General features: G+C 40.9%; 1 protein-coding gene across 2 annotated transcripts in view; it reads left to right on the top strand.

Moving 5' to 3' along the window:
* The window catches only part of prkar2aa (protein kinase, cAMP-dependent, regulatory, type II, alpha A), a 45487-nt gene extending 32940 nt beyond the window's left edge, over window positions 1–12547 (top strand). For both annotated transcript variants that reach the window (XM_071475222.1, XM_071475221.1), the window contains exons 4-11: window positions 2163–2299; window positions 3574–3680; window positions 6683–6824; window positions 7317–7418; window positions 8775–8849; window positions 8970–9035; window positions 9474–9612; window positions 11124–12547. In XM_071475222.1, coding sequence (XP_071331323.1) covers window positions 2163–2299; window positions 3574–3680; window positions 6683–6824; window positions 7317–7418; window positions 8775–8849; window positions 8970–9035; window positions 9474–9612; window positions 11124–11248 — 893 coding nt within the window. In that variant the 3' untranslated portion in view covers window positions 11249–12547. The remainder of the gene's footprint in view (window positions 1–2162; window positions 2300–3573; window positions 3681–6682; window positions 6825–7316; window positions 7419–8774; window positions 8850–8969; window positions 9036–9473; window positions 9613–11123) is intronic.
* Window positions 12548–12908: the final 361 nt, after the last annotated feature.

Genomic DNA, 12908 nt, shown 5'->3' with positions numbered 1-12908 from the left:
TCACAAGTTGTTTTTCCTGTCCCCAAGTGACCTCAGTTAATGCAGGTTTAAGGTCGGAAAATGTGAATCCACAGAATATCTATCTATCTATCTATCTATCTCTGGCTTACTTTACTCCTGCATTGTACACACATACCCTGGTAGCTAGTGAAATATGTTTGCTTCTTTCAGAATGATTTTGGGAAATGTAGTAATGGGAAACGACAGTGACTGAATCTGCAGACAGGACAGGTTAAGGGAATGTTGTCAACATTACACTGGATGGTGCTTTAAATATTTTTAGTTTCTCCAAACAAAACTTCAGAAACAGGCTTTGGTGGGTTTTAAAAGTGTGTTGAGGAGGCAACACAGGTCTAATTAATTGACAGACAGATGTTGAGGAAAAATCTCTTACAATCCCAGTGTAGACGTGCATACAGACATGCGGTCGGGGAGGACGACAGGATCCATGTCATTAGAAATCAGTGTTTTCTTACACCAGGAACATATGGCCGCAGTCACATCCACTATTTATTTTCTTTGGCTCAAAATTAGGTGGAAATGATATCTTGATTACATATTTGCATCAGATTTGATAACACTGCCCCCTTACAGGTGAACGAGGGCTTGTAAACAAAACACACGCAGACTCACAAGTTGCTTGGTTATTGAGGTGTGTTTTTGTTGCCTGTCAGGGGTAGATTGAGGTTTTGGCAGCATGAAGGAAACAAAGCAAATCTGATTCGAGCAACTTTAGATGAACATGATGGACCTGCGTGCACTTTCTGCCTTATCTGATTCTGAATTGTGTTCATACCAGTGAAGAATACACAACGATGAAAACTTATACTAACATCTGTGTTGTCACACTCGTAAAGCCCTTGACATTTGAGGCAGTATCCTGTTTTTGGTTTAGATCATGTCCTCCTTCTCCAGAAGAGCTGCATCACATTGTGGCTCAGACCCACGTCGTAGCTGCTTTTTATTTGGTCCGTTGTATTAATGTACCGGATCGAGCTGAACCGAAGGAGTTAACACGTTAACACTTCAGAGGTCACACTGTTCCAAACATGATTGGTATGAATGCTGAGAGATAAGACCTTATACTCATGATTGCACACACACACACATACACACACACAGTTGTGACTCCATGACTTCAGAGGACATTACACTGACATTCATTTCCTGGAGACTTAACTAACTACTACTTGTCTGACCAAAACCGTAACCTGCTTAACCTAAACCTAACTTTAAAACATCTCTTGATTTACATTATGGGGACTTGATTTTTGCCTCATAAGGGAAACAAGTCCCCATTATGTGACTGTGTAACACACACACACACACATACACACACTTAGAGACTTTGATGTGGTAAATTTCACATGAAGTGTTGTGTGTTCCTATAGAGTTGGAGGAAAGATACAGATACATTGTGACAACTTGAAATAACCTTGTCAGTGTTTGTCATCCATTGTGGTAAAACATGGCATGTGTCATTTCCTCACTCCTGGGCTCCTTCACTGTCCTGTAGTAGAGACGTCCTCTCTTCCCTTCTCCTGCAGTCCATCGCCTCGTTTTGTCACATACAGTAACTTCCTCTCTGCTTTGTGCGTGTGCTTGTGTAACATCTTACCTTTCCTTGTACTAACTGTCACATTTAATGCGTCTCCAAAAACAAAGTTGTCCGTCACAATGATGGATATCTGTTGTGTTGAATCAGCAGAGGTTGTTATCAGTGTACGGTCGGAGAAGGTTACTGGAAAATGAACCCTCCAAACCTTCATTATACCACTTAAGACACATTATAATGTTGTCACAGATCACAAGTGACTGTCGGTCTGTCCATCAAAACCTTCTGAACATTTTGTATTACTTGTTCCTCGTCCACTAGTGTAGTGGAAGTGTATTTTTTACAAGGTTGTCACTACTTGAGCTGCCTACAACCTGTTGACTTGTTGTTGTTGTTTGTTTTATTTTGATTTTTTTATCCTCGTCATCAAGGATATTTATAGTTTTTGATTGGAGTCTCATTGCATTAACACTTTGCTGTTACTGTGACTTAATTCATCTCTGAACATGTTTGTAGAATACACTCTCACCTGGATTGTTTGCTCAGTCTAATTACTGTGTGATTGCACAGGACATGTTAATGAGATCTGCAAATGTCTTCTCTCCAGTGTGCGCGGAGGCATTCAACCCAGACGAGGACGATGAAGACGCAGAGCCCAGAGTGGTTCACCCCAAAACAGATGAACAGCGCTGCAGACTGCAGGAGGCCTGCCGAGACATCCTGCTCTTCAAAACACTAGATCAGGTAAATAAAAACATGCACAGGAAGACACGTGTACACAGGCACATGGGCCATGCAGAAAACTAATCACATCCAGATGGCTGAAGGAAAAACATGGATCTCTGGATCTCTGCTGGAGGGATGAGATCCTCATCAAACCATCTCTGCATTCATTAACTTTCTACATCCACACATAGAAAAGTCACGACTATATTAATTAATGCTGCACTGAGTGACTAGATGAATGGAACAGTAGACCTGCAAATAATACTGCTTTCTTAAAATACTAGTTTAGATAACTACTGTAGCTGTTTGTGTGTTCAGTCACTTATGTTGCATGGTTTGTGGCTTCCTCCTGAGTAGCGGTTTAATGGACTGCTTTATACACAAAGATGCTTCCAATATTTTGTCACTTGATCCCATGGCGTACAATACTACACCATAACAAACTACAGCCTCAACAAAAACATCATACATTTCACAGAAGTACCATTCAATGCTCGTACAAAGTACAGTTGTTGCCCTTCTGGTCACTCAGTTGTATCATCAGAAATCACACTTTGAGGCAGCTGCTCTTGAGGCAGGTCAGGTGATAAACTGCAGAGAAAAAGGACAAAGAAACACTTGTTAAATGTCTTTGCATGTTTACATTGTATCATGAACCAGTACAATCTCAGTCATCTTAATATGCTTGTCTTACTGGATAGAAACCTTCATAGAAGCCCATTCTACAGTATTGTGATCATGTGCTTGATTTTTGTTGTAGTAAAACTACTCAGCTGAAACCCTCCTATATTTGTGCACCAGTAGATTGTCTGGTCTGTTTACCAGAGAGCAAATCCAAAACTCATGTTGCCACACATGATTTATACATGTTTGTTTTGGCTGAGAAGATGTGCTTAAAATTAATTTGATGTTTTTAAAACCTATTTCTGTTCCTATTGTGAACCACGCAGCACTTGGCATCTACAACAATAAATCTATCACATTATGATTGACTCGAACCCAAGAGAAAACAATATTGCCCTGAAATCACATATACTGGAAAAACACGGAGAAATTGACATGATATTTTTTTTAAAAAGCACCATGTCCTTTCCCTTGTGCACTTCATTTCACCACTGGGATAATTAAATTTCATCTCGTCTCCCCTCAGGAGCAGTGCTCACACGAGCAAGATAGCATCTTGAGTTGCTAGTTCAAATATACACACATCCACAGACACAACCTTCCAATCTTGCTCCTTGTTTCTTCGCCTTATCTGTTTTCTCTTGTGCTTCCTCTCATCCCTCATCCAGGAGCAATTCTCGGAGGTGCTGGACGCCATGTTTGAGTTGAGGGTTCAGCCCCAGGAGCACGTCATCGACCAGGGAGATGATGGAGACAACTTCTACGTCATAGAGAGGTAGGAGACAGGAACCTGTGTCGGATCATTAAAGCCGGTCAGTTTGTTTATTTAAATACTGCCGGTGTGTTATTGTGAGCTTAGATGACTGAGAGACTGGAGATGACAATGGTTTACAGCACAGTTACTCCAAAAACGGTGACTAAGGCTGGGATGACGTCTGTATGCATATTCTGTGTGTTTGATAAATATGTGTTTATTACACTGAATGAGTGTCCCTGTCCTGTATAGTATTTACTAGTTATTTGTGTGTCAGCTCAGCTCTGTGGTTTTGTTTGAGGCTGCACTTTGTGTGTGTGTGTGTATGTGTGTGTGTTGCATTGTATAGAAATGAGCTCATTTACATACACAGAGAAATAGAAATATTACAATCCAGTCAAATACAATTCCTTCAGTTACAGGTTCAAAAATCTCCATCCTCCATCCATCTTAATCACTGTAATGTAGAGAATAATGGTGGACTACTAAGAACGGTCTTGTTTATGATCATGGTTGGTGTGTGTCTGTATGATACCAACAAAGGCCATGTGTGTAATTTTCCTCCCATATTCCCAATGTAAACTGCTGCTGTGTACACAGAGCTTCACAGGAAGGTTTTGTTCCCTGGGTGGGAATATATTAGTATCACATATCAGGTCTCCTCACTCTTGATGTGAAAAACTGGCATATTTTTGAGTATTACAAAGAAAACAATAAATATCAATCTGCAGGTAATTGTGTTAATTACAGCAATAACGTTCCCACGACCTTGTAGTGTAAAAAGGTGAAATGAAAACAATGTAGGTTTGAATGGTGATTTTATTATTTTAAAGTAATGGAAGCAACTTTCCAAGCTGCCTCACATTCCCTGAGACTGCACAGGAATTAACAGTGATTTGTTCACCGGTCACAGTCCAAGTGATTACTGAACATAAAAAAAAAAAAAAAGGGGTTTTTGACCTCTGCCCCGAAAAAGAGAACAGACCCACTAGTGTTGGCTAGTGGCTGGTCATTGTTTATCCCACCCCAGCTTCTAGTCATTCTTGGCATGGCACATATCAGTTCAGCACAGTGGTTTAGTTCCACTTGTTGTGTGCTATCTTTCCATCTGCATACACACTGCCAAACACAGTGTGCTCCCTTACATGAGACATGCAATGACCTTTAAGAGCAGCACGCCTGCCTGGTCATATACTATCCCGGGGTTTTCCCTGGCCTGTTAAAAGCGTAGGTGGTTGCTAATGTCACCAGCAGGGTGGGGTGTGAGCATGGACACACACAGCGATGGAGGGATAAAGTGAAAAGAGAAAGAAAAGCAGGAAAGAAAACAGGAAAGAATAACGCATTGTTTAAATGTTTCCTATTTAAACTTTTTATTATGTCTTTAATCATTATACATGCGTCTCCTCTGCATTCCTGTTGGTGTGAGATAATGTTCGCTGACAATAGAAACACTAACACTGTGTTTTATGTGTTTATTATTGATGAGATTCATGCAATCTCCACAGAGCTGACTCAAAAAATGATAAATCTTGACAATTGTATGAGGCATAAAAGGAGACTGAGAGCATAACTGTACCCTCCAAGCATTGAGCTGACCTGTTTACTACTAATATATGAGGACCCCCCTTCAGACAAACCCGAACAATCGTGTTCTGAAGCCTTGAGGAAAGGAAGGAACTGGGGTTCACTCAGAATCCCTCAGGGACGAGGAATAAATATAATGGAAGGGGTGATATGTAAATGATGTGAAGAGGATGTTGTGGTAATCCGTTCTGATTGGCTAAAAGACATTTGGAGCTGCATTTATGTAACCACACAAGTTCATTTGAATATGTTAATGTTCCAGCTGAAAGTCATCACTAGTATCCTCTCTTTTTATTCTTATTAAACAAATAATGAACTACTTATTTGGCTTTTTCTGTCATTTTATCACTGCTTTAGTTCTTGCATCTTTCTACTAACACTGAAAGGTCTTAGTTGTTCAGAAATGACTCTGAAGCTCAGTCCCCCGAGACAGATTTCTTTTTATATTTTTTGATAGTGAGATGTTGCGACTTCTGTCTTAAGGCACTGCCCACGGGTTGACATGCAGAGAAAATCCTTACGCTGCATATATCTTCTTCATGCAGGATGCAACATCCATATGTCCTCTGGCTGTAATGGAAGTAGCCTTATTCTTATTTTTTTAACTCACTTGTTGATTTTTTTTTTTTTTCTTTTTTTCAGAAAAGAGTAAAGAATTCAAAATTCTGCCAATTTAAGCTTTGAATTTTTTCCGTGTATGAATTGTTCATGGAGTAATCAATGGTCACAGCTTTTACACCTGCATAGTCTCTTTAATAAAGAACTATCAGCCCTGTAGACCGACCTCAGGTAACCTACGACACAAGTGATCATCGTCCCCATCGTCGTGGTAATCCAGTCAAACTAAGTAATACTTAATACTCCACTAGCGACAAGGGTTTTAGCCCCACTACGCAGCCAATGGGAGGACAGGTTATCTTTCAAAAGGACTGGTTAATCCTGGCCAGCAACAACACTGCAAATTACCTTCCCCAGGTTTAATCCTCATACAGAGAAAGAGAGGGGTGGGGGGTAACACTGTACTTCAGATTCTCTGCTGAAGTACAGTACCACTCTATCTGTAACATATAGACAAACACTTTTTGATAATTCTCATGCAGTTATACAACAATTTTAACCAGAACTGCTTTAAGAGAAAAGAATACAACTATACACACTAATGCACACACCCAGTGCACCAGACTAACATGGTTGTGCCCAGAGGCTTCAGATAATCTGTAATTAGATGCCTATTTAAACCAGTCAGTAGATCAATAAACAAAACGCAATCACCTCTTAATGTTTTGCTCAATTAAGGAAATCAATAATTAATTTTTGTGTTCCCTTTTTGGTTTAGTTATTATTTCTCTTTCCTCTGTTTTTTTTTTTTGGTTTTCTATTTCCTGTTTATTTGCTTTTCTCTTTTCCTAACTCTCCGTCTCTGTCTCTCTCTCCAGGGGTGTGTATGACATAGTGGTATCGGGAACATGCGTGGGTCAGTATAACAATAAGGGCAGCTTCGGGGAGCTGGCACTCATGTACAACACGCCACGTGCCGCCACCATCATCGCCACCCAGGAGGGGGCACTATGGGGACTGGTAAGCACATCCAAATAGACGAACACACACAAACAGCAAAACCGGCCAGTGAGATGTGTGATGCTCTGGTCCATTCTCACTGTATTTGGTAATAATCATGAGTTTATGTAAAGACCACTCTGTAGTTATTATTGTTCAGTAATGTGGAGGTTGTCTTAGGTGTATTCAGTTATATTTCAATACCACATTTTTTCACCAATCTCTGTCGCCTTTTTTAAATATTAAAAGCATTTAAAACTCTTGTCCTCTGTCATGCTCTCCTAAGTATTGTATTAGGAATAGTTTCAGTTACTATATGCAGTACATTGAGTTGTGATGCTCAGACATGTTAAGAATGGAGTCCTTTTATCTATGAATGGAGCCGGTGTTGTGCTCTGATGGTTTGTGCTGCTGCAGCTCCTCCCTGTGGTCGAGCAGAGCAGCAACAGTCCAACAGTCAAGAGAGGATCAGCTTTCAGGAGGAGTGTGTTTACTTGTGTTTGTTTTCTCCAGGACCGTGCCACATTTCGTAGACTCATTGTGAAGAACAATGCCAAGAAGAGGAGGATGTACGAGTCGTTCATTGAGTCTGTGCCCTTACTCAAATCACTGGAGGTGAGTGCGACAGTTGTTAATCCTCTCACTGGCTCCAGCAATTTGTGTGCAAGTCTGTTATTTTCTCTTGTCCCACTACACAGAGAAACAGCATCACATGTGAGGATAGCCTTTCAGCTGACAGCACAACACCAGCTACTTGACAATGGAAATAGTTAATGATGAATAAAATTCTGGTCAACGTTCACTGAGTAATGTTGTATTTAATTCTGGTGGTAACAAAAAATAATTTTGTTAGTTATATGCTGCTTCTACAGCCGGCATGTTCAACTGGCAGCAAACTCCGGCCCATCGATCAAGTCAAACTGGCCTGCCAATCAATTGCTTAATTATAAATAAATACAATTTAAAACCTAAAGAAAAAAACTCATGTGAAATATTGATGTATCTGCCACAATAAATCCTCTAAACCACTGGTTCTGCTCTCAGTAGCCTACTAGAGAACAGATAGATAAATAGATTTCCTAATTCAATCTGAAATGGACATAGCATCATCTGAACTGTTGTTCAGAAATTCAATTTCAGTTTCAGGTCATTCAGAGCGGGGGGGGGGGGGGGGGGGGGGGGGGGGTATTTTCACTACTGTCCAGTGAAAATACTGTTAAAGAAAAAGTCTTGCTACAAGCTACAAGTCAAATAACAAAAAGTAGATAGATAAGAAAACTGTTCAATTAGCGGATTAATAGACAATATTGGTAAAAGTAGTAGTGCCGTTAAAATCTTGATACCAGTCTCTAGTTGTGTGAGATCAAATGCTCAGGCCGGTTCAGTTCATCTTGACCTTTTTCATTCTCTTGCTCTCTTTGTTGTTTTCCTCTTTTTGTCAGTTAAAAAATGCTGTGATGTAACTATGTCAGCGATGTCAGAATTAACCAAATTCTCTGTCAGACTGATGACAGGATGTGTTGTTGAAAACTACGTGTTTACTCTTGTTAATATTGCAGCTTGTTTTATACACTTGAAGCTACACTTGTTTTGAGGCCTATAGTTAATCATTAGGCTTCTTCTGCAATGTAGCAAAATAAAGGCTTTGAAAATGTGGTGGCATGTTGTGTCAGGATACATAATCAGAACAGCTCAGTGAAATGTTTGGCCCCTGGGCCCTTAGGTTTTAGGAAATGTGGCCCTCTGAACAACATCCCCACAACAGTTTTTTTGCACCATAAGACTCACAAAGTCAAGCTGAATGGTCAGGAGCAGAGGGCAGAAGATGAGGGGACTGAGGGAGGGAAGGCTGAACTTCACATGGTCATAATCTGCACATATTCCTGGAAACGACTCCCTCTGCCCCCACACTTTGTCCCATTATTTCTCCTCTCTCAACCTCCTCGTGTTCTTCCTCTTTTCTCTGCCCAGGCAACAGAGAGGATGAAGATTGTGGATGTATTAGGAGCGAAGCAGTTCTCAGATGGTGAGCGCATCATCACACAGGTAAGAGACAGATATCGTTGATATTCCACACAGGGAGAGCATGACTGGTGTCCACATTTCTATACAACACATAACTATTTTTCAAGGTGATGATAACTTGTCTGTTTTCTTTCTGCTCAGGGAGACAAGGCTGAATGCTTCTATATTGTAGAATCTGGGGAGGTGAAGATCATGATGAAGAGTAAAGTAAGATGCTTCACCTTTAATTTTCCTTTAATGTCAGGATTTTACCTGAAGGTGAATTTATATCACTGTTCCCTCCAGTTCTCCAGGGCAGATCACTCAAATGAAAAGCAGAAGAGAAATTCCTCTCAGAGGCAGTTTGATATTCTAAAAGTGTTTTGTTGCTTCAGGAATATGCATAAATACAATAGTGGATTTCTTCTTCTACCAGGTAGTTTCTGTGCAAACGGTTTTGTCAGTGACAACCTACACTCCTCATTAAAAACCCACCAGAGTACAAAAGTGTTATTTGGTTTTGCCTAGCAACAGCAGGAATCCCAATTGTCCGCTTAGCCGCTGAGTGCTTCTCGCTGGGGGGAAAAAGAATGAGGCACTCAGTGGTTCCTAACCTTTAATCCTCTTCCCTGCCCCCCTCTCCTCTCCTTCGCCCCCTCCCTGCAGACGAAGGCAGACCATGCAGACAATGCGGAGGTGGAGATAACGCGCTGTAACAGGGGTCAGTACTTTGGAGAGCTGGCCTTGGTCACTAACAAGCCCCGGGCCGCCTCAGCCTACGCAGTCGGCAACGTCAAGTGTTTGGGTAAGACGGAATACGCTCGGCGACACCTCATTAAACACGTTTGTCTGTGATGATGTTAGATGTGTCTATTATTGTTTTAATGTTTCCACCGGTGTCAGAGGTGGGACCTGAATCTATAGTACCTCTCTGAACATTTCTAAGTGATTAAAGCATCTTTCAAATTGTTCTATTAGATAATATTTTGTTCTGTTACTTTCAGCTCATTCGTTCGCAACAAGTTTGCACATCAAGTTCTTCATAAAGTTGTCATTTAAAAGTTTCAGTAAATCCTGGGCATATAATTAAACTAAATGTGAAATTAAAAGCATTTGATAAGCAATTTTCAAACCACTCAACCCCACAGCAAGGCCTGCTGTATTCATCTGAACTGTTACAAGCAGTTTGTTATCATATATCAAGTGGCATTTGAGTTTTGATGAATCCACGGTTTGTGTGTGGCTCGTCATCTCGTCTGTCGTCTCCCTGTGTGTTTGTCGAATTGAAGGCCGTTCAGTAATTATTTTGCTTTAAAGTGGGTCCACTAACTCAGCCTCTGCAGCGGATGAACGGCTCTTCAGTTTGTCAAATGAACACAGGATTTTTAACAGCTGGTCATGTTTCTGTGACACCTCTCCTCTCTGTGCTGTGAAATCTGCTTTTCATGGCTCTAATTGCACAGCTTTTGTTTTCACCCAGGTTTTTTTCTCATGGTAGATGTTGTCAATCACTCTTACTCTTTGTGCTCCCTTATTTTCTCCCCTTCAGTATCAGCCATGCATACAGTCAGTGTGCTCACTGAGTGCTTTGCGTTTCCTGTACTGACACTGCAACACCTTGTTTTAAACAGTCACTCAACATTACTGCGGCAACATCAACTCTCACCTCCTGTTCTGCTGCAGATGTAAAAGATGAGCAGGACTTTGAGGGCCCTCTGGGGCCCTGTAAGAGCATTTAGACTGTTCTGTATCTAACAAATGTCTAAGCACAAACTGAGACAGTCAGCTCAAATTGAAAGACATTTCATTATTGATCCAAGTGTTTGATGCTAAGAGAGGAAACGGTGAGTGTGTGGACCGGCCTGTTGGTGTGCTGAGGGAATGCAGGGGACAAGTGGGTTCTTGTCTGTTCAAGGTTTTTCCCACTTTGGATTTTTACAGCCTTGTTAATGTGTCTTTGAATCATCTGTCTTCAGTGTCTGAAATGTGTTTATTTATTCTGATTTTTACAGCTGTGTTTCTTTTGACTGTAAATGGATGAGCACTGAAGAGTCTTTAGCCATGTATGGGTTTAACAAAGTGCTCCTGTCATCTGTTAGTTTCAGATTCTAACATTTTAAAGCCAACAACAACGAGCTCAGAGGATCGTTTCCATTTGTTGTGACATCTTAATGTGTGAGCCGCTGAAATGAATCTACACAGACACACATAACCCCTCTCTCTCTCTCTCTCTCTACCCCCCCCCTCTACCCCCCCGGCCCTCTCTCTCTCTCTCTCTCTCGCTCTCTCTCGCTCTCTCTCTCTCTCTCTCTGCAGTAATAGACATCCAGGCGTTTGAGCGCCTCCTGGGCTCCTGTAAGGAGATCATGAAGAGGAACATCGCCCACTACGAGGAGCAGCTGGTGGCCCTGTTCGGCTCCAGCATGGACCTGAGAGACTGAGCCTCCCACACCACCCTCCGTGCCTTCTATCTCACACACACACACACACACACACACACACACACACACAACACACACCATACAGTGGCTATACAGACTCATAATAAGCTTTACACAGCCGTGCAAACACATGACTCACACAGTATCAACACACCCTCTCACACACACATTCATTTACACTGATCCCTATATAGGCACTGAGAGACACCCACTTCACTTAGTCTACTCACCCTCGTGCACATACTAGCTCAACACACTCCATGATAAGCTCACTTTGTAGACACACACACAAACACCAACACATGCACACACACACACAAAGCTAGCTAAAAGCCACACACTTTGTTGTTTGAGCCAGCTTCAACCTCTCAGTATGAATGTCTTTGCTGCAATGACCTTACGACAGGTAAAGCAGTGTAAGGACATAAAACACACACACACACACACACACACACACACACACACACACACACACACACACACACACACACACACACACACACCATACACATTTAAAAACACATCATCATGCTTCATATGTGCAGGCTTTGCATTCACACAAGCACTTAAACAACTCAAAGTTGTTCCAACAGGCCTCAGCCAAGGACACATCAACACACACACACACACACACACACACACACACACACACACACAAGGGTACAGATACAGATTCTCAAAAACACATAGGCAACCACACTTGCAAAAACGGACACATTGTGGTAAAATGGAGACGAAAAACTTTAAAAAAATCTCTGAAAAGGAAAACGAATCAAAAATGCAAAAAAAAAAAAAAAGGTTTAAAGAAGACAGAGAAGTTTTAGAATCGTTTTATGAAGATAAAAAACAGAAGCTTTGATAAAACATTATTTAAATAATAAAAAAAAAGTGTTTCCTCTTCAGGAGGCTGGGGTGCAGAACTTTGTGAACGCGCTCCATTTCTTCCTCTACTGTTGTTGATTGAGTTGAGTTAGTGCTGGTGATTATTGCAGTACCACAGAAGAAGCAGTGAAAACAATAACAACCCTACGTTTTCTGGGCCATTGTTATTCTGTCATTGACGCCACAATTCATTGTATTGAATTAATTATTAATGTATTGTTATTATATATTCATTTATTATTTTTTGTTTTGCTTTGACCAATCCTGATAAAATTCACCATCCATCTCCGACAAAATGTAAAAACAGAGAAAAAAAAATTCTAATAAAAACAATAGTGCTTATTTCTCCTTGATTATCCTTGAATGAGTTGTCCTGGATAAAAAACTGAAAAAATAAAGCAAACATTTTGTTAAAAATCTCGCCTCTTTGTTGCTTTTTTCTCCACCTCAGTGAGCAACTTCAGCATGCTGTACGTGGTAACACTTATTTAGTGGGTTCAGTCGTGCACTGCAGGTGATCACAAAATGACAAATCTTAAATTGCAGTACAGCAGCTCTTCCACAACAGCCCCTCAGTAAATACCAGTTTGGTGAAGGACATAGCGCTCTGTCTGTTGAGACGGCTGCTTGAATGAGTTTGATTCAACTCTGTGGTCATTTCAGAGGCAGTTGTTAGAACTATCCTCTTTGGTGTGTTTCAGTCTGAGAGAAGAAAAAAGAGAGGTGCTCTGCACAGTAATACTGCAAACTTTTGACCTTCAGATTTTAATTTTTTGTT

The sequence above is a fragment of the Trachinotus anak genome, unplaced genomic scaffold, assembly GCF_046630095.1.
Source record: "Trachinotus anak isolate AG129_WGS33_773 ecotype Australia unplaced genomic scaffold, CSIRO_AGI_Tana_v1 ptg000004l, whole genome shotgun sequence".
In the NCBI taxonomy this organism is placed as follows: domain Eukaryota; kingdom Metazoa; phylum Chordata; class Actinopteri; order Carangiformes; family Carangidae; genus Trachinotus; species Trachinotus anak.
Note: the sequence above shows the minus strand (reverse complement) of the source record. Positions and strands in the feature narration are given on the sequence as shown.